Consider the following 20,805-nt stretch of genomic DNA (forward strand, 5'->3'; position numbering starts at 1 on the left):
GTTATAAAAAGAAAACTGACTTACCATCTGCGTAGTCTTCATGTTTGCTGCCCCAAACACTATGGCATTAGGGGGAGTAGCAACTGGCAGCATGAAAGCATAGGAACAGCATATAGTAGCTGGTAGCATCAGATAGATTGGATTTACCTGTATGTTTAATGCCTGTAAACAAGATAAAAATTTATTTTGGACAATCAAAAAAGATTAATCTCAATTCAACTTTAAGAAATATAGGTTCAATAATGCTCGGGAATTAATGGAGCATAAGTGCGAAGAAAAGTGTTCAAGGAAAAGGCGTTTCATAACCATAGGAGAGGAAGAAGAATTTACCATGTGGGTCAAGATCTTGCAAAACTTTCCAAGTCAGACCCTGTATGAGGGAAAGATGGAATGATACGAGGAGAGGTACTGCTAGCATGATCCGTACAGAAAAAGGAAAGTGGTGAAAGGGAAGAGGGGCCCATATTAGGGATAAGAGTCAAAAGCACGACATAAGCAAGAGAGAATGTTGCAGGGACCGCGCAAGGTAACGAAGGCAGTAATGATCACGACGATACTGTAGAGACAAGACTCTAGTTTCAGCACACAGCCTCAGGGTAGGGGATGAACAAAAGGCACCAGAGCTGAGGCGTAGAAGAAATTAACACGTGATGAATAACGTGACACTGTCGACCACGAAGGAAATAAATACATCTTCGATCCTCCTGAAGATGTATTGATTAACATGAAAGTACTTAAGGAATTTCCTGTCTTATTTTTCTTTGTGGTCGACAGTGTCATATATACGTTTCGTATATGTATCAACAGTTCCTGTTGATACATTTTGAATGTTAGTGTTTAAAAGAAACATAGGATGGAAGAAACTTAAATTGGAAGACTACTCAAAAGACATCAGGTTGCAACAGAATATGTTAGGCAATCGTGGACATTAAGAAACAAAATACAGATGTAATCATAATATACAAAACTTTGCAATGAAACTTCAGCTGTATAAATGAGTGTTCTTTGGCAGTAAGCTATTAAGAGGAACGGAGTTACCTAGCTGAGGTTTCAATGCAAAAGTTACTGTTGAGGAGGCTTAAATATTGATTGTTCCAGTCACTTACCAACTCATTCAGAACTGGAAGCAGTATAGAAGCTGTGGCAGTGTTGGAGGCAACTTCTGTTAGCATGGCAGTTGAGAAAGTTACAATCATCACGATGTACACACTGTGTAAACCATTTAAACCTTTTAGCGACTCTCCCATCCACTGGGATAAACCGGACACCTTAGCGCCCTCAGCCATGGCAAAGCCTCCGCCCAGCAGGAGCACCACGCCCCAAGGGATCTTTTCCTGCACAACTTTCCACGTCAGGCAGGAGTTGTTGTCCACGCGCTTGGGCTCTGTGCAAGAATACCAAGTCCACATACTTTAGGCAGGTGCAATAAATTGGCATGAAGCAAAAGAACATTGTTCATATATATATATATATTATTTCCATCATGAAAAATTTGCTGGACAAATCAATTAAGCATATTTTATTTGTTTATTTTATTTATTTCATTTATTTATATACAAGAAGGAACAATAGGATTGTGGGAGAAAATAACACTGGTGTTCTTACATTCTTACAAAGCCACTAACACGCACAGCGTTTTCTGCTAGTCCTTAATCTACACAGATAAGTTTATTCAGATGTTCACTGTAGCAAAATTTGAGTTTAACATAATATATAGAGTACATATAAATTAATGGAAATTATTACACTCTTAAAGTTGCATGGATTAAGTACTAATATTTGGAGGAGTGGGTAGCACAAAACACAGTGCGAGTTTGAAGCACAAAGTAAGAAACTATGAGGATGAAATTAAATACTTTTTGGTTGTACTTTTGAATAAGGCATAGGTTGGACATTTATTGTAATTCATTAGGGAGTGAGTTCCATAGACTGGGTCCTTTTCTTTGCATGGAGTGTTTGCACAGATTTAGTTTGACTCTGAGGATATCAAAGATATTTATTTCTGGTGTGATGCTCATGGGTACTATTACATCTGTCAAGGAAGAGTTTCAGATCAGGATTAGCATTTAGGAACAAGGTTTCGATGCCATTTTTATGATGATCCATTACATAATCCTTTACATATGGATGCTATTTTCTCAGGAACTTGATAAAAAGTTTCTCAGAAACTTGTCATCAAGTTTCAAAACTTGATTATCAAGTTTGAAACAAAAACGTAACGGTCCAGGTAGTATAGCCGGGTTCGTTCTCGACTCACAATCGAGAATTCGGGATTCGAATCCCAGTGGGACAGAAATAGGTGAGCGTGTTAATTCCTATCACCTAATGCCCCTGTCCACCTAAAAGTAAATAGATACCCAAGAGTTAGTGAGCTTGTTGTGGAATTGCATCCCGGGGAGATCCTTGGAGGAGAGGGAGGCCTCGATAAAAGCCTAACATGTACTCTACGTATATACAAACTGGCTGCCTGTCCCCCCACACAATAAATTATTAATCATTTCATTAAAAAGGCAGCAGGGGATTCAAAAGAAGTCATAAGCCAGTAAGACATACCATCTGGTTTGCTAAAGCACCAGAAGTTGAGGTTCGCAGGCAGAGCAAACAACAGGAAGACTATGAACATTGCAGGCGTTGCATCATCCACCTCCCTGCAACAGTATTTCAGTTCAATACATTTACCTGAATTTACCTGTGGGCCACTATCTAGTGGCCTCGACGAGAACAGGAAGCTGGCAGCTTGTCAAATGTCTCCAACCCCCATTTGTCCTATGATTTTATCAAGTAAACAAGAAAATAATATGAAAATATTTAACAAATTCCTTCTTCTAACTTGGAGTTCTACAGAAGTTACTCTATGAGAGAATTTTTAATATATATAAAGCTTACCGTTCCTTCACTTCAGACTCAAGGTGGATCAACAAGACTAGATTATCACTAAAAAAGCAAATCGCACAGCAACAGCCCGACACACCAACAGCCTCACACAACAACAGCCTCACACAACAACAGCCCCACACAACAACAACCCCACACAACAACAGCCCCACACAACAACAGCCTCACACAACAACAGCCCCACACAACAACAGCCTCACACAAAAAGTCTCACGCAGGAATAGCTTCACCTACCAACCACCCCACACATAAACAGCCCTACGTAACACCGCTCTTCCTATCAATAATAATAGGTGTCATATTCACACCTAAACAGGTTAAACGGTCCAAGGTATCCTTTAGGTAAATTTAGGTAGTGCTGGAACATGCATTTATTGTGCAAATTTGAATTTTGTTAATTTCCGGGGAGAGCCTAGTCTGAATTTTTTTATTTGGCTTCCGGTAGTGTCATTGCCTCATAAGAGATTTTCGTGTGTAAAAAGATCAAAGTCCAGATGACACGGATGCAGGACTGTGACTTGATTGGCTAAGATTCACACCGGTACGCTACTCACCGGTATTTTACTTGAGGTTAATTGTCTCAAGAGAAACTGCGAGCTAGTTTATTGGCCTAGGGACCTTTTCAGGGTTGCCGAACCTGGTACTTTCGTACAATATTTGGTACATTTTTTGCTACTTGGTACTTTTAAGTTCTAAGCGTTGATAATTTGGTAATTTTTCTATATAATTTTCCTAGTTTGATAAAAACTCAAGATATAAACTTTGAAATATTCGAATACAACAACAATAATCATTATTTATTAATTTCCCAATTCTCATTTATAAGTTTCATTACATAAGTGCCTGTGATACTTGTTGTGCTAATCTGTAGTGGTATTTGACAAGAACTTGTGTCAAAGTGTTATTGGCCTCGTTTGATGTCAACACTAGTGAGGGCAGTCACGCTGCTACACTGACCAGTCACCGTCGCACTTCCTTAAGAGGCGGTCGTTTCTTGTGAGGTGGTTATATTTGTGATAAAATAAGCCCCATTTCGCGAGCACATCGTTAATAGTAAGAGACCAGAATAGAACGTTTTACAAATACCGTGAATGTGAAATAGAAGGGAGTACTACACATAGAAAGCACTCTAAAAGAGAAAACACATTAAAAATACGAATTTAGTACATCGACCTTCAAAACTGATCAAATATAATTCTTATTTGTATGTTAAATTGCGTTAGGTTATATTGTATGCTAACCAGCAACGCTATTTCAAGTGATTTGATGGAAGAGGGAGTGTGGCTCAGGTCAAGTGAGGTGCCGGCTACCACGGTGATATTATGTCTACTGATATTGAGTGCTAAACTATGTTCTAGGGCCACTAATCCTCCAGTGCAAGAAGTCAAGGCGACAGCCGACCAGTTGTCACGATTTCCTTTCAGTGACAGTAGGTCAAGTTTACCTGCAGTGGGCATTTTATATGGTTTTTAGCCACAAGGTTTAAGGAGTGCCACGAAATCATCGCTATACGTGGTTGCCAAGGATTGTAGTGGCGTTTATAGACCAGTGCATGAGTCAAGGAGGCGAAGACGGAAGACTTCAGAGTCAAGAGGAAGTCACACACTCGTGGTATTGCCAGGAAATCGGTAGGAAGGGCAGTGAGCAGCCATGTGACACCAGGAATTCCGCACCAGCTGGGGCCAGATTCACGAAGCAATTACGCAAGTACTTACGAACCTACACATCTTTTCTCAATCTTGACGGCTTTGGTTATATTTATTAAACAGTTTACAAGCATGAAAACTTCCCAATTTACTGTTGTTATTGTTATAAACAGCCTCCTGGTGCTTCCGAGCTCATTAACTGTTAAATAACTCTAAACAAATCCACGAAAGATTGAGAAAAGATGTACAGGTTCTTAAGTGCTTGCGTAACTGCTTCGTGAATCTGGCAACCAGTGGAAGTGACGCACACGACCAACAAGAACTCTCCGGACGGTCGCCAGGGCTGAAGTCCACTTAAATGGTACTTTAGATGGCTAAACAACTTCCCGTCTCCCCACTGAGTTAATTCTACGGAATCAGGTGAGGATATTTTGTGTAACATTATTATTCGCTATAAATATATTTATGCATTGTGGATGAAGGAAGAGTACTAGGAGTACTTGTGTATGCATTGAGGTATGTGGTGAGGCTAGGATACTAGGGAGAGACTATGACGTATACTGCTTTAGTTTACATTTATATTTGCACTAGTTATATTATTGATCAAGACTGTACCAGTTATTATTATTGATCAAGACTGCACCAGTTATTATTATTAATCAAGATTGCACTAGTTATTATTATTGATCAAGACCACCAGTTATTATTATTGATCAAGACTGCACCAGTGTTATTATTATTGATAAAGAGACAGTGATTATTTGCGCGAAGTGATTATTAATATTTGTTATAAATTTATTGTCCTCTGCGAACAAGAGTAAAGTGACGTAGTTCTGATTTAATTCAGTTGCTGCCGCAGCCTAGTGAGTCTACAGTTTCAGGTCACTTATTTTAAGTTGAGACTATTTATATTATTGTCCCATCATTTGATTTCATTAAATGTATTTATGTAAGCAAAGTATGTCCGCACTCCTTTCTGCAATTTATGACATAAAACTGACTTACACTGCGTGAACATTATGGGAAAGATGGTATTAATGACTACAATGGTATTATGATGATGTTGGATTACGTTCGAAACAACAGCCCCAAACACCAAAAGCCCCTCACACTAGCATTCCCACACTAAATAGCCGAAGCTCAATCCCCACAAGTACAACTAGGCGAGTACACACTAACAATCCCACACACACTAACATCCCACACACTAACAGCCCCGCTAACAGACCCACACACCAGACCCACATAGCACCCGCAAAGTTTCTAATTAATATATTTCTGAGAGAAGAGGAAATGGGGGTAGAGGGGGAGAGAGGGAAAGTGGTGGGGGAGGGTGGGAACACGAACATGGGGACCATGTTGGTGGGGTAGGAGGGAGGAGGAAGGGGAGGATAAGAGACTCATACAGTTGTTTCAGTTCTTAATAATACATTTTCTGAGAGAATGGGGAAAATGGGGGGAGGGGGAGGACCAGGGGGATGATGGTAGAGGAGGGAAAAAGGGTGGGACGGGGTCAAGAGGGAGTGGGAGAGGAGGTGGAAGAAGGGAGAGTATCCAGGCACCACCTGGTACTCCTCCCCCCCTTTCCCTAGATTACCTATACGAGAGAATGTCTGAATGATTGGCTTTCTGTCTATCCAAAATTGAAGGTCAGACGCCTGGGTTAGTGTAACTCAAATTAGTAGAGGGGAAGGGTCTGAGGTACGGGACAGACATAAGCTGGTCAGTGTAGGCCCAAGTTAACTTCTTTATGAAATATTTGCAATTATAAACACCCCACTGCCATTTTCAAGGAGTCAAGTGTGAAATATGGCGTGGTTAACATGAAATTGTTACTGAAAAGAAATGAAAAAGGAAGCGAGAAAGGAAAGCAAAGTATCTGAGACCTATTCATTCATTTCCGTGCTTTTTGAGGGTACTAGTAAATTTTAGTGCTTTTTGAGGGTAGCAGTAAAGAGGGGAAAGGAATTTTTGTTAACTTACACTCCAAAAGCATCTTCAAACCACTTTGCCCATCCAGGGATGAACTCTGGAGCCCTGAAGAGCCACAGCAGAACAAGAATGATGAAGAGGGTCAGCACTACAACCTCCTGGAAGGTGATGAGTCCCAGCTCGCGGTACTTGGCTAATATCAGCTGCTTCACTGCCTTCTGTCGCTCCTCTGATGGATTTTGGATCATTTTCTTCCTTTGGCCACTGAAAAATATTTTAATATGAAAATCTGGATTTTAAATTTTGATTAACATTATTAAATCTAGATGTGATTCCATAGTCAGTGAAAAGACGTTTAATAATTAACGTCTTGTAAATAATACATTCTCATAAAATAATACATTTTCATAAAATAAATAATACATTCTCATAAAATAAATAATACATTCTCATAAAATAATACATTTTCAAAATAATAAATAATTCTCATAAATGAACACAGCGCTGCTATACTGATATGTACAACAAGAAATAGGCATTTGAAGAGATTATTAAACAGTTCTAATTTGACTCTAGTGTGATTTACAAAAGAAAACATGATTATTCTGAATGGTTAATACTCAAATTCTGACATGACCCGTCCCCCTTTTATTACAAAAATAATCTAACTAGTTTGAATGGGAAGTTGTAAATGAGAGAGCAGAGAAAAGGAATGTCAAGCGAGACCTGATGACTGGTTACTTAGGTGTGCTTGGCACGTCCACTGGACTTGCAGAGACTGCATGTGGCAACACTGAGACAATCTTGCTTCAATAATGCATTTGAAAGTGTGATAATAAACCTTTTCCTGTCAGTAATGCTGCAAGACAACGTTGAAAGAAATGTGAGAAGAGTCAGGGAATCTAAGATTAATGTATTGGTTCTCAAATACACCCTAAGAATGCTCCCCTGTAGGATCCCTTCCTTCTAGTAATCAGAGGGAGAGAGAGAGAACTCAGACAGTAAACACTTAGTTCGAAGGAAGTTTTCAAATAAGTAATGGTATCCTTTCTCCGAGACCTCACTATCCAGAGAAAGCGCAGGATCTAATGCTTCCACACAGTATCATCGGCCTTCACCAAGTTAAAGAAACTTGGAAGTGATGTTGTTTGGAGACATTCCTCACATGTTTAGGGTGCCAGTGGCGGAACGCATCTTCCGAAGACCACACTGGAATGGGAAAGAAACATGCCACGTTCTATATACCAGGCTAGTTGGTCACGTATCGTTTCAAGCAACTTTCATGTGCAAGAAGAGAGATAGGATGGAGGAGAATAGTATTAGAGAACACCATGATCAAGAGAAAGGGTCTCTAGCTCATTCTGAGACGATTGCAAAAGTATACAAGAAAATCTTCTTGAGATATCTGCTTGCACACATTGAAAAGTGTTTGCAAGGGAGATTTCTGTCATGGAAGTCGAGGGAAATAAAGTGGAAAGGTCTCACAAGACATTATGGGCTTCAATAACAAAAATGTTAAGAATTGATAAATTTGTTTCAGTCATAAGGCAGGACAGTGACAGTTATAGGACTAACCGATAGTTTAACCAAGCATTTAAAGAAGGAAAACGAATAAGCATGAGAGCATGGTTAGCTACATTAACAAAAGAACATAAGCGACCAGATTATGATACCAGAAGGACAGTAATGAACACCCGAGTGAGAAGAGAACCCGAAATGCAATTTGAAAAAGACATTTCAGAAAGCCGCAATTAGAGGAAAGGAACAGTTAAGAAACAGGTGATCAAAATGTAACATCCATTTATGAGAATGAAAGTGTGTGGCGAATTCAATAAGAGTTTCCATGAAATTTGACTGTAGTACAAAGAAAAGTTCCTGAACGGAGGGGAATGGAATCACACCAAGCGGCACTAGAGGACTTCAAGATAACCAGAGATAAATTACGAAGGCACTTGCTGGAGCTGGACATGGCTAAGGAAGCTGGACCACATGGAATCTCAGAGTAAAATAAAAGAAAACGGAAGTCTGATGTTAGCCACGTAATATGATATATAACAAATTATTGAAGACGGGAGAACTTCCCGGGACAGTTACTGTATTGTCAATATATAAAAAGGGAGACAGACTGGAGGCACTGGAGGCTGGTATTCTTACCTGAAGATGATTCAAGGTGATGTAAAAAACAACAAGAGGCAAGTAAAACCTCTGGAGGGAAGTTCCTTCATAGCAACATCAGTCATGATCATCAAACACAAAATTATAACGGGAATAGAAAGAGCAGACAAGCACAGAATATTTAGCACGGGTGGTACTGGAAGAAGGGGACACAGGTGGAAACTAAGTACTCAAATAAGTCACGTACGTATTAGTATTAATTTTGTCGGGATAGGAAACAAATTGAATACACTAAGAACAGAATGGGTGGAGAAAGACTATACACAGCTACAACTGTAGATATGACAGAGCCAAAGAGGCTCTGAAACTTGTACACCAGTCGGTTAAGGGATAAGATGCGTAACCAAAGCGTCGTAGCCCCTGCAGGTACAACTGGGGGAGGTAAGGTTTAGGTCCCCTAGTTACCTTAACCTTACCTAGGAGGTAAGGTTAAGGTCTCCTGACTTTCAAGTCAGGAGAAAGTGTCGTGCCATTACGTCTATATAGATCTTGGAAGGGGATGAGGATAAGGATTTGGGATGGGACGGGGAAAAAATGGGGGCCCTAACCACTTGGACAGTCGGGGATTGAACGTCGACGCGCAAGAAGCGAGGCTTTTGTTCTACCGTCTAGTATAGGGGGAGTACAACTAGATAAATACAAGCATACAGACTCCAGAGCACATAGCAATGGAATCACATCAGTTGCACAAGATCAGTTGCACAAGCAAGTATGTCATACATCAGAGTAGTTTTCAGAAATCTAAAAAAAAAGCTATTTACTGCACTGCACACAATCTATGGGAGATGTAGGTGGTAATTGGTGGAGATGGATCCTCCATAAGCCTCTATTTAAACCAGTATAGGACATATATTGATAAAGTTCAAATATATGCCACAAGATTGGTCACATAATAGAGAGGATTGGAGTACGAGGATATACTGAGGGATCATCATCTTACAACATTAGAGACGAGAAATGGGAGATATGATTACGACATATAAGATCGTAAGAAATACTAACGAAGTAAATAAGGACAATATGTTTAGTAGGTGCAACATCAGAACGCGAGGCCATAGCTGGAAGTTTAAAGATGAGAAAAATAACCAAAGGGATGTAACTTAATATTTAATTAACCAAAGAGTAGTAAGTAAATGGGATGGACTTGTAGACACGAGGCTGCTGACCCAGAGGACCAAATATCAAGGGTCAGCGATGCCAATAATAGTCTTAATTACTATAAAACAAGAAGAATATTAATGTTAGACTTACCACAACATTCCTGAGAAGTAGAGCTGCAGCCACAGCCAGGCCAAGACCACACAGATCAACATGCCGGGAACGTTGAACAGCATCCACGAGAGAAAGTTAAGACCCGTTGGTTCGCTGTACGAGCTGTTGGAGGCAGTGATAAGAGTTACAGGTCAAGGGTCATACCATGGCAATTGAATTCAATTTCTTTATTATGCACCCCATACCCATCCCGTGGGCGGTGGTGGAAAGGGCAACAGAGGCACATAATCAGTTCAAGAACTGAACCCCCTTTTAAAACTTTAGAACCTCCTGTGCTGAACTTTTAAATCAAATAACAATCTCTTAACGATACTTATACAATTATTAATGTTTATATATATATATATATATATATATATATATATATATATATATATATATATATATATATATATATATATATATATAATGTCGTACCTAGTAGCCAGAACGCACTTCTCAGCCTACTATGCAAGCCCCGATTTGCCTAATAAGCCAAGTTTTCATGAATTAATTGTTTTTCGACTACCTAACCTACCTAACCTAACCTAACCTAACTTTTTCGGCTACCTAACCTAACCTATAAAGATAGGTTAGGTTAGGTAGGGTTGGTTAGGTTCGGTCATATATCTACGTTAATTTTAACTCCAATAAAAAAAATTGACCTCATACATAATAAAAAAGGTAGCTTTATCATTTCATAAGAAAAAAATTAGAGAAAATATATTAATTCAGGAAAACTTGGCTTATTAGGCAAATTTGGCCTTGCATAGTAGGCTCAGAAGTGCGTTCTGGCTACTATATATAATATATATATATATATATACACACAATCATTTACACCATGGCACAAGTATTTACGTCATTAAATAACTTTGATGAGTAATTTTTTATCCCTTAAATTGCTTCTCTAAATCATATTAAAGGGCTAATGCGATGTTTAAATCTACAAGAACTTTGTTTACGATGTTAAGATAGGCGATAACTTTGTTTCAGAAATAGTTTTGAAAACTTTACAGTTTGACTAGAGACAAGGGATTGCATGTAGCATGCACTGAGGAACAAGCAAAGGTGTATTTTTCAGTGCAGAGGAAGGCTTAGTTGCATGCATGCATGATAATAAGCAAATTTAATCTTTGAAGCATTAGTTCAATACTGCCCATAATCTGACCTTTCACAATAACTGAATCACGTGTTTTGTGATTATTCTTGCAATATACATTACACACACACACACACACACACACAGTTGAGTGCTCAACCCCCGCAAGCACAACTAGATGAGAAAGAATTACTGTATTACTCAATAAATGTTTATATGTTGAGTACACACCCACACTTACACACACACACGAGAAGATAACAATTAACCGGCATATTTTATTTGTTATTATTTGTTTAAATACTAGGGGGAGGGGGGGTACCAGGAGTTACCCAGGTCAGTCTGTCTCATCTCTGTCTATCTTCACTTATCGTAATTATCTTCTTATCTATTTCCCTAGCTCTCCATCTCCCCCTTTTTCGTCCTGCCCCTTTCCCCCTCCTGCTTACTCCCCCCCCCCTCAAGAAGCACTGAAATAAATGTCTCAAATGCTTTGCTTTTATTTCACTTTTCGTTGTTCATTTTTTCTTTCCAGTGACACATCCATGGCAATCACCTGCCATATGTTGCACTTGACTTCATTGAAATGACATAAGGGTCTTTATAATTTATAACAATTCTTAAAGCATTTTATTTAGACCTACCCCTGATAAGCCTATGTCCGTTCCGTACGACAGACCATTCCTCCCTGCATATCTGGGTGAGGCTAGCACCAAGGGTCTAGCCTCGAACTTTGGACAGACAAACATTCTCTCTCTCAGTGTAAAAATATATACCCCTAAGCTATTACAATTCCCAAGCTAGCAAGACGTTTCTCCTGTCAATAATAACTTACTCCTGCAACAATCCCTTAAGAACCATGTTAGTGCCACTGCCTGTAATGATGCCAGTGCCACCGAGGTCTGCAGCATACATCACTGACATCAAGAGCACCACCTTAGTATCCTTGTAGAGTGTGTCCGCCTCAGTCGCGTCTGGTCCATGGGCACTGCTCGCTCGTCTGGCACTACTGACAGGAAAAGGCACTCTAGTCATGGTCGCTTTACCGTCCAGTTCCTCCTCAGGAATCGTATGAGCACGTTGGTGCCAAGCAGTCTCGTCTTCCTTGTCCTCACTAAGTCTTCCAGTGAAAGTAAACAGTAGTAACATGCTTTATTATAATGCAATAGTTTGAGCCCTTTAATATAGGTTGTTATCATGCAGGTGCGTCTTAAGCATAGTCTTTCATAAACCCAAGCCCGCAGAGCTCTCAAATAGTCTTCAAACCTGCGGTGAAGAAATTAAAAAGATATTAGTACAGACGTAAACAGTTTTGGTGTCTGTAGTATATCCCATATTTGGTCATGCGATAGTAGAGAATGATCCAAAATCACCGCCACCAGTGCACCTGTGAAGCAATTAACCTCTGGAAACACCTCCACCAGTGCACCTGTGAAGCAATTAACCTCTGGAAACACCTCCACCAGTGCACCTGTGAAGCAATTAACCTCTGGAAACACCTCCACCAGTGCACCTGTGAAGCAATTAACCTCTGGAAACACCTCCACCAGTGCACCTGTGAAGCAATCAACCTCTGGAAACACCGCCACCAGTGCACCTGTGAAGCAATCAACCTCTGGAAACCGCCGAAGGAAAATTTGCAGTTAATTTGAAAACATATCGCTGTTTTCTTACCAAGACTCACCAGTGGATTAATTTCATTCTTTGGATATCCCAAAAGAACTTTCCTGCAAGATAATACCAGCAAAGCTTCCCATGAACATGCAGCAGGCTAAAGTAGCCTTCATGCAGCAACTGTGCTTGATGTTGCTGTGTTGCGTTCAGCAACGTCAAGTCCACTTAGAGAAGAATGAGCAGTGTAGCAGCCTCTAGCTATCCGCAGTCTTACAGCCAAGATGTAGGAGATCCCCAATGTGAAATTATCCGATTAATTATTCTTAATCCAATATTTAAATGAAGTTGCTTCAAAAAATGTTAACAATAGAAGTGAAAAGTTGCGAAAAGTATATTTTTAATAACCGGAACTTTTCTCATTGGCCTCGGGTGGTGTAGTGATTGGAGTTTATATGTTGAAGCAAATGTCAGTAACCTGGCAAGGACGCCCTTTATGACCAGGTTGGGCCCGGTGCCTGTGAGGGAGCCAGTGCCACCCAGGTTGGCAGAGTAGGCGGTAGCCAAGAAGCACATGTCCCTGAGGGCGCGACACGACTCGTTGGGAGGTAAGGTGGTCAGGCCAGTGTTGTCCGCGTCCTTAGACGTCATATCCACCTTCTTCACACTCACTTGCTCCAAGTTGCCATTCTTGCACTCGCTGTCAAGATGAACACTTTCAGAACATTATCAGCGATTAGTTTGTTAGCCCGAATCACTCCATCTGCCTCGGTGAATCTAAACTACTTTCTGTAACTGGACAAAACATGTAACAAGATAAATGTGCAATAATTATAAAGACTGTTGCAATTAAACAAAGTCTTGTTACCAAATTGAAGAAAATCAATAATTTGGGGGCTTTTGGTATACACATATTGACACCACTGTTGAAGTGAACAAGCGCTGACCTAGAAATAAAGGCATGAATGATTACCTAACCAAAATTACTAAATTATTTCTTGTCAATGAAACATCCTGGAATTTCGAGTGGTTGTAGCACTGCTCCTCTGATGGCGTGTGACGCGTCAACAAAACAAGTGAATACAGTCACGTGGAGCGTCAGTTCCGTCTGCATGTTGGAAGGAAAATAACAGCTGAACCAACCTGTCCTATAACAAATTTCGTCTGAATTTGGCAGTTTGCCCGTACGACCGAAAATGGACATAATTTAAAAATGAAAAATAATTGAAAATAAATTTTGCATTTCTTTTTCTTCTCCACAACAGCAAGTTAAGGGTCCTCTGATAGGTTAGGAGGGCAAGAAATGCTTCTTAAGTTTCAAAACGTCACGAAAACCGTTAACTGAAAGTTTCCTCTCTTAACCTTTCCGAGTAAGCCGGAAGACTCAAACAGAAAACGGGACAGTACGTCACTTTCGTGAGCCGATTTCATTTCAAATTACATTTATTTTTGGCCATAGCGCGCATACGAGCGAAAAGCAACGTTATTTTAAGAGGACGAGTTGGTTGCTAACCTATAGAATACAGTGAATCATCGTCGACCGTGATCAAGTGCTCAGTTTACTTTGTGGGTTACAAGCTTGACTGGCTGGGAAAGTCATCTGACCTACACAACATATTCTTGTACACATTTAAACTTCTATATTAAATGCAGACGAGGAGTCACAATATCGTGGCTGAAATATGTTGACCAAACCACACACTAGAAAGTGAAGGGACGACGACGTTTCGGTCCGCCCAGGACCATTCTCAAGTCGATCTTCTATATTAAATGTTGATAATATTAGAATCTAAAAGCTAAAAATAAGAACAGCCATGCTAGGAAGATAACGTAAGATAAAACACAACGCTTCCCAGTGTTGTTTCTTGTGAGCATCCCAAACATCTCCTCAGAGTTGTGATAGAAAGACCCACTTTTAAAATATATATACCGTAGTGAAACAGGTCTACTGCTTTGTGCTGTTGCTCTTCAATGACAACTGAAACTAGATTTCAAAGGATAAACCTTTCCACAGCTATCCTTTAGGCAACCTAGTAAAGCCGTGTCTTGACATGTAATATGAACACTATATGAACCCCAGAGCGCTGCTGCACATCAAAATATACACACATTAATGAATTAATAAACACAAAGAAAAGCCCTTCCCAACTAGTGAGAAGACCTCTACTATACGATAAATATTTACATACCGAAACCCATACAAAAAGTTGACATAGCTAATATCAAAAGGTACACACAAAAATCACAATAGCGTGATGCATCAAATGAACCAATCCACAAAGGCCGTGACGAGGATTCGAACCTGCGTCCGGGAGCATCCCAGACGCTGCCTTAATTGACTGAGCTACGACAAAAATCGTAGTCGACTGTCGTAGCTCAGTTGATTAAGGCAGCGTCTGGGATGCTCCCGGACGCAGGTTCGAATCCTCGCCACGGCCCTTGTTGATTTGTTCATCAGAAGGTAGTCACCTCCGAAACATTTTATAATTTAAACATTTCAATATATAACCCTTACCTGGGGTCCCGCTTTTGGACAGAAGGAGCCAGCTCCATCTGGCTCTGGTGAGGAGGATACACACTGAGGTCCATGAATTCTTTATCAGTCTCGTCTTCATCACTCTGTCCCTGTAAACAGAAAGACGGGCGTGTACTCACCTATTTGTGCTTGCGGGGGTTGAGCTCTGGCTCTTTAGTCCCGCCTCTCAACTGTCAATCAACTGGTGTACAGGTTCCTGAGCCTACTGGGCTCTATCATATCTACACTTGAAACTGTGTATGGAGTCAGCCTCAGTCGTGTGTGTGTGGCCTGAGGCTGACTGGGGTGAGGTCATAGGTTGAGCACACACTGACGACACCTGTAACGGTGAAGCTATAGAACACAACGGTAAGCTAAGTGAGATAACAGTGAGACCAGAGATAACAACAGTGAGATACCATAACAGTGAGGTCAGAGATAACACCAGTGAGGTCAGAGATAACACAACAGTGAGATAACAACAGTGAGGGCAGAGATAACAATGAGGTCAGAGAGATAACACAACAGTGAGGTCAGAGATAACACAACAGTGAGGTCAGAGATAACACAACAGTCAGAGATAACACAACAGTGAGGTCAGAGATAACACAACAGTGAGATAATATAACAATGAGGCCATAGATAACACAACAGTAAGCTCAGAGTGATAACACAACAGTGAGATAACATAACAGTGAGGCCATAGATAACACAACAGTGAGCTCAGAGAGATAACATAACAGTGAGGCCAGAGATAACAGTGAGGTCAGAGGGATAACACAACAGTGAGGTCAGATGGATAACACAACAGTGAGGCCAGAGATAACAGTGAGGTCAGAGTGATAACACAACAGTAAGACCAGAAAGATAACACAACAATGAGGCTCTCAGTAAATTTTGTAGAGTTAAAATTTACTGAGAGCCAGAGAAGAGACCAGACAATGTATTAATAATTACTGCGTAACAGTGGAAGAACTAACTTTAAGACTAACAAGCAATAATACACATAACAGCTATCTTGTCGGGGTCGTGTATCATAAACACAGCTGACCACTGAAGATGTAAACAAACACTAGAGTTAATTCTCAGTGTAAATACGCAGTTTGGATTTGTCATTGACTAAAGTATACTTGAGAGATGGAATCGAGGTCAATTATTTCCCCTAATGTCCTTGGCAGTCAGCAAGATCATATGTTTTAATCATTAGCAGGTATATTGATCATTAAGACCATCATAAGACCTTCAAGTTACCTTGAAGTAACTTTAAGGTAAGCTGATCAACTTGACGCTCCTAGGCCGTGGTAAACCCAAGCAGTTTACCAAACCCTATAAAAGATTCCTCCAGTTTACGTGGCGAAAATATAGTTGTGAGATAAGCTGGAAAAAATATTAAAAAAAAAAATAAGTAAAATCCCAAGGGGTAAGTCTTATGGAATAAGAGAGAATAATGGAAGAATATTATTGAGAATATTTTGGAAGAATTTTGTCCATAATATTATGGAAGAATATGGACAAATATTTTCCATAATATTATGGAAGAATATGGACAAATATTTTCCATAATATTATGGAAGAATGTTGTCCATAATATTATGGAAGAATATTTTCCATAATATTATGGAAGAATATTGTCCATAATATTATGGAAGAATATTGTCCATAATATTATGGAAGAATATTGTCCATAATATTATGGAAGAATATTGTCCATAATATTATGGAAGAATATTGTCAATAATATTATGGAAGAATATTGAACATAATATTATGGAAGAATATTATGGAAGAATATTGTCAATATTATGGAAGAATATTGTCCATAATATTATGGAAGAATATTGTCCATAATATTATGGAAGAATATTGTCAATAATATTATGGAAGAATATCGAACATAATATTATGGAAGAATATTGTCAATATTATGGAAGAATATTGTCCATAATATTATGGAAGAATATTGTCCATAATATTATGGAAGAATATTGTCCATAATATTATGGAAGAATATTGAACATAATATTATGGACAATATTAACGGGTGGAGGGAGGAGACGAAGTGTCGTGACAGCTGTCAAAAGGTCAATAATAACCTGTGATGTTATGACAACAATGTATTTACAATTAAGGGATCGGTTAGATAACCATTACTGAATGAGGCGATATTCTTGGAATCGGTTCAGGTGACACATAACAAAAGTGAAGTTAATCTCAAATTAACAGTACAGAAATTGCTGAATGGCAGGCCGGAACTACACTACAATAATAATAATAATAATAATAATAATAATAATTTTATTTAGGAAGATGACGCAAAACAATAAACACTACACTGAGATGACGCAACACTACACTAAGATGACGCAACACTACACTGAGATGACGCAACACAATAAACACTACACTGAGATGACGCAACAACATATACGCAACACCCGGGTGATGCAGCACAATGTACATTACGCTGTGATGATGCATGACAATAACAAAATCTGCACATATCTATTAGAGAAAAATGTAGTCCACAGAGGGAGGGGAGCACATCCTAGGCTGCTGGGAGCTGGGCGCCAACTGACGAGGACATTTTGTTGATGACAACAAACAAGTGTGTGATGAATATGATCAACAGCTCGTATATGCTTCTCGTTGTTGGCAACTGCAAGAAACTTTTGCAAGAACATTCTGCAGCGTAAATTTGCAGCTGACAATATTTCCTTGTTCTGCGCTCTCTTAAATCATATACACTGATGGTTCCCTACACCGCCCCACGGGTGCAGCTGGAAGTGCAGTTGTCCTGACAATGGCCGATGGCTTATATTTTGAGTGGGAAGTCCGTATAAACAACTGGGCCTCTGCCCTTCAGACCGAACTATTTGCGGTAGCTCCAAGAGTTGGCATACAAGACACAATAAAGAGAATGGCATCGCCAAGAGAAGCCGCAGACAGGAACTTGATTTCTTCATGCCCAAAACTCCTGCATTCGCTTGGGATCGCAATACTGTATATCCATAGAAGAAAGGTGGACAGCTGTTGTGAGACTTCACGGGAATCCTGCCCTGGCTGATACAGTTATCTCCTTCCAAATTGGCCAATTATGTGTTGCAGCTAACCACAGGAAAGAAGTCATATACAACAAGTGTAGGCAACTGGGTCATTGGGACACATTTTTATCCCATGCCATCTGACACCCTCTTCCGATGGATCGTGTCATATGGACTTCCTCAAAGAATTGGTTTTAGCCTCATTGACACTACCAAAGACCCAAGGGCTACCAGTTTCCTGTTCAGCGCCTCAGTGTTTCGAGCCAGAGGCAAAACGTGTGCCGTGTCGCCGGCTCCTGCCCGGAATCTGAGACGATCCAGGAGATTCTTAACCTTTGACCATTTAATGTAATCAGCAACATGTAGCTTTTCAAACTGTAAAAAATATATATGTAAAAAAATACACTTTGTTAAAAGATATAACAAACTTTACAAAAAAAAAGCTAGAAAAAGCCGGGTAGGGAAAAAGGTACAGTGTATAAAGTTGGTGTAAATAATAACTGAAAGAGAACTTCCAACTATGAGTAACACAGCTGACAAAATGACAGACTTTACAGCTAAGAATTTTATTAATAGAATGACAGAAACAATGATCATTGATGACCAAACCACAACTCACAAGTTGCAGAAGCAACGACGTTTCGGTCCGTCTTGGACCATTATCAAGTCGTGTATCAAGACACGACTTGATAATGGTCCAGGATGGACCGAAACATTGCTTCTCCATCTTCCGTGCCGTGGTCTGATCATTATTTCTTCAGCAACGTTATTGTGACTAATCGTCTGAAAACAATGATCACTGTCTACATGACATAAGCAAAGTTCACTGTTTCCCGAGTACACGAAAAAGCACAAGGTAAACTGCTTCCATTAACAAAGCAGCTGTTTGTAAGTTTAAGAACCTAGCTTTTGTGGGCAAAGTAATTCACCAACGAGATATAAAGAGCTGAAAGTAAAAATGCAAACAGACTAACTATATTCAGCTGTGCCAGAATGGTCATCATCAGACAACTGTGGTAACACACTTACCGCATACAACTCCACCAAGATGGCGTCCACTATGGGCACCATCATGGCTGTGGTGGCTGTGTTGGAAATCCACATGGATAAGAACATTGTTGTCAACATGAACCCCGCCATCAGCCTGCGTGGTGATTGACCTGAAATGTCATCCAAAGATTTTTCAATAAGTCAAGCCCAACCTACAGAGTAATCCTTCATATTTTACACCACGCCAGTATCCTTTTCGTTATAAATAAGAGCTTTACGTTCCTCCACAGTTCCTAGCCTCTTGTGTAGTTAGGAAACAGCTTGTGGATGTGTGGCAGTACTCATCAGTGACGGGGTTTCATGTCCTGGTCAGTTTACAACGTGAGCCAATTTGAAAACTGGGAAGTGATTTTTGATGAGTCACTTGAGAACTGAATTATGAAGACTATTCTATCCTATTGGAATTACCTATCCTATCGATTAAGAATATGTTCGGTAATGGCTTATGTGTGCTATTTAGATTTAGGCTCATTTTGTGATGTATTACATAGATACAAAAAGAACACGGGAGGGGGGGGGGGGGTAGAAATAGCCTAAGCTACTCAATCCTTTTGAGATGTATTTTACTGTCTCAATAAACGTACTTGAACAAAAAGAACAACTACATCTGTTATTATTATATTATGTCATTGGGGCCTAATATAATAATAACCTGCTGACCTAGGGGGGAGGGGAACCAGCTGCTTGGGTAACAGCTTCTCCATGCCAACCTACCCTAGCTTTGCGCCCTGGAGAGGCTACTCCTAACCGCCAACCAGAGCGCAGCTCTATATTCTCCTGAGACTGATGGATGCTTACTACTATGTCTGATACATTATCCTAATTTATCTATATTTATAAAATTTAATGTCAGTGTCTGTCCGAGGCTTAAACCAGACACTTGGAGCTAGCCTCACCCAGCTTTGCATTGAGGTTGCTCTGAGGTACGTGCTTAACATGAACTAGGTTGAGTGTTTTAAGGAGTTTCATTATTGCTGGCAGAGGCGGCTAGTTTAGTGTGTTCCCCATACTCACCTTGTGAGCGGTAGCACAAAAAAAAAGGATTACAGTGGGTACAAAAAAATCTGTTTTAGGGCTATGGTGAACTTCAGACTTCAGACAATTTTGACGCAGTGCTTGGATTTAGATGTCGAAATTATCGTTCAGGTCAGGGGCTTGCATCTTGGCAGCAAAATTATTTGCCATTAGGCTAGCTTTCTCTTGATTGTTGGTTGCAAGAGTTTCATCCCTCTGGTTAAGAGGCGGGATTGTGTCCTCAAATGAGTACACCTGCTGACCTTTAACTAGCGACCGCCATTCTTTGGGTCCTACTCTTCTGGATGCAAATTTTATTTTTGAGTTTCTGATTCCCATCTGGGTATAGATTTTGAGCCTCTTTCAATATAAGACAAGATCGCCTGTGAATGTTCCTGATGTGACACTTTTAGATCTCCTCCAGACCTTGTTTATAGCTTCGCCTGCCACCCGGCCACCACAACCAAACCATAGTTGATCAGGAGGCTTGGTCACGTACTTCAAGCTAGGAATGTACCTGTGCTGGAGATCCAGTATATGCAACTGTGAAGGCGTTTGTTTGGCTTCACACTT

General features: G+C 40.0%; 1 protein-coding gene across 1 annotated transcript in view; it reads right to left on the bottom strand.

Annotated features, from left to right (window-relative positions):
• The window catches only part of LOC138365512 (Na(+)/citrate cotransporter-like), a 20,682-nt gene extending 1,331 nt beyond the window's left edge, over positions 1 to 19,351 (bottom strand). The window contains exons 1-8 of the mRNA XM_069325803.1: positions 19,198 to 19,351; positions 15,128 to 15,237; positions 13,091 to 13,312; positions 9,900 to 10,022; positions 6,525 to 6,737; positions 2,554 to 2,648; positions 1,107 to 1,384; positions 25 to 162 (exon numbers count right to left, since the gene is read on the bottom strand). Coding sequence (XP_069181904.1) covers positions 25 to 162; positions 1,107 to 1,384; positions 2,554 to 2,648; positions 6,525 to 6,737; positions 9,900 to 10,022; positions 13,091 to 13,312; positions 15,128 to 15,237; positions 19,198 to 19,308 — 1,290 coding nt within the window. The 5' untranslated portion in view covers positions 19,309 to 19,351. The remainder of the gene's footprint in view (positions 1 to 24; positions 163 to 1,106; positions 1,385 to 2,553; positions 2,649 to 6,524; positions 6,738 to 9,899; positions 10,023 to 13,090; positions 13,313 to 15,127; positions 15,238 to 19,197) is intronic.
• Between the last annotated feature and the right edge of the window lie 1,454 nt (positions 19,352 to 20,805).

This window comes from Procambarus clarkii, chromosome 17 (assembly GCF_040958095.1).
Source record: "Procambarus clarkii isolate CNS0578487 chromosome 17, FALCON_Pclarkii_2.0, whole genome shotgun sequence".
Classification (NCBI taxonomy): Eukaryota; Metazoa; Arthropoda; class Malacostraca; order Decapoda; family Cambaridae; genus Procambarus; species Procambarus clarkii.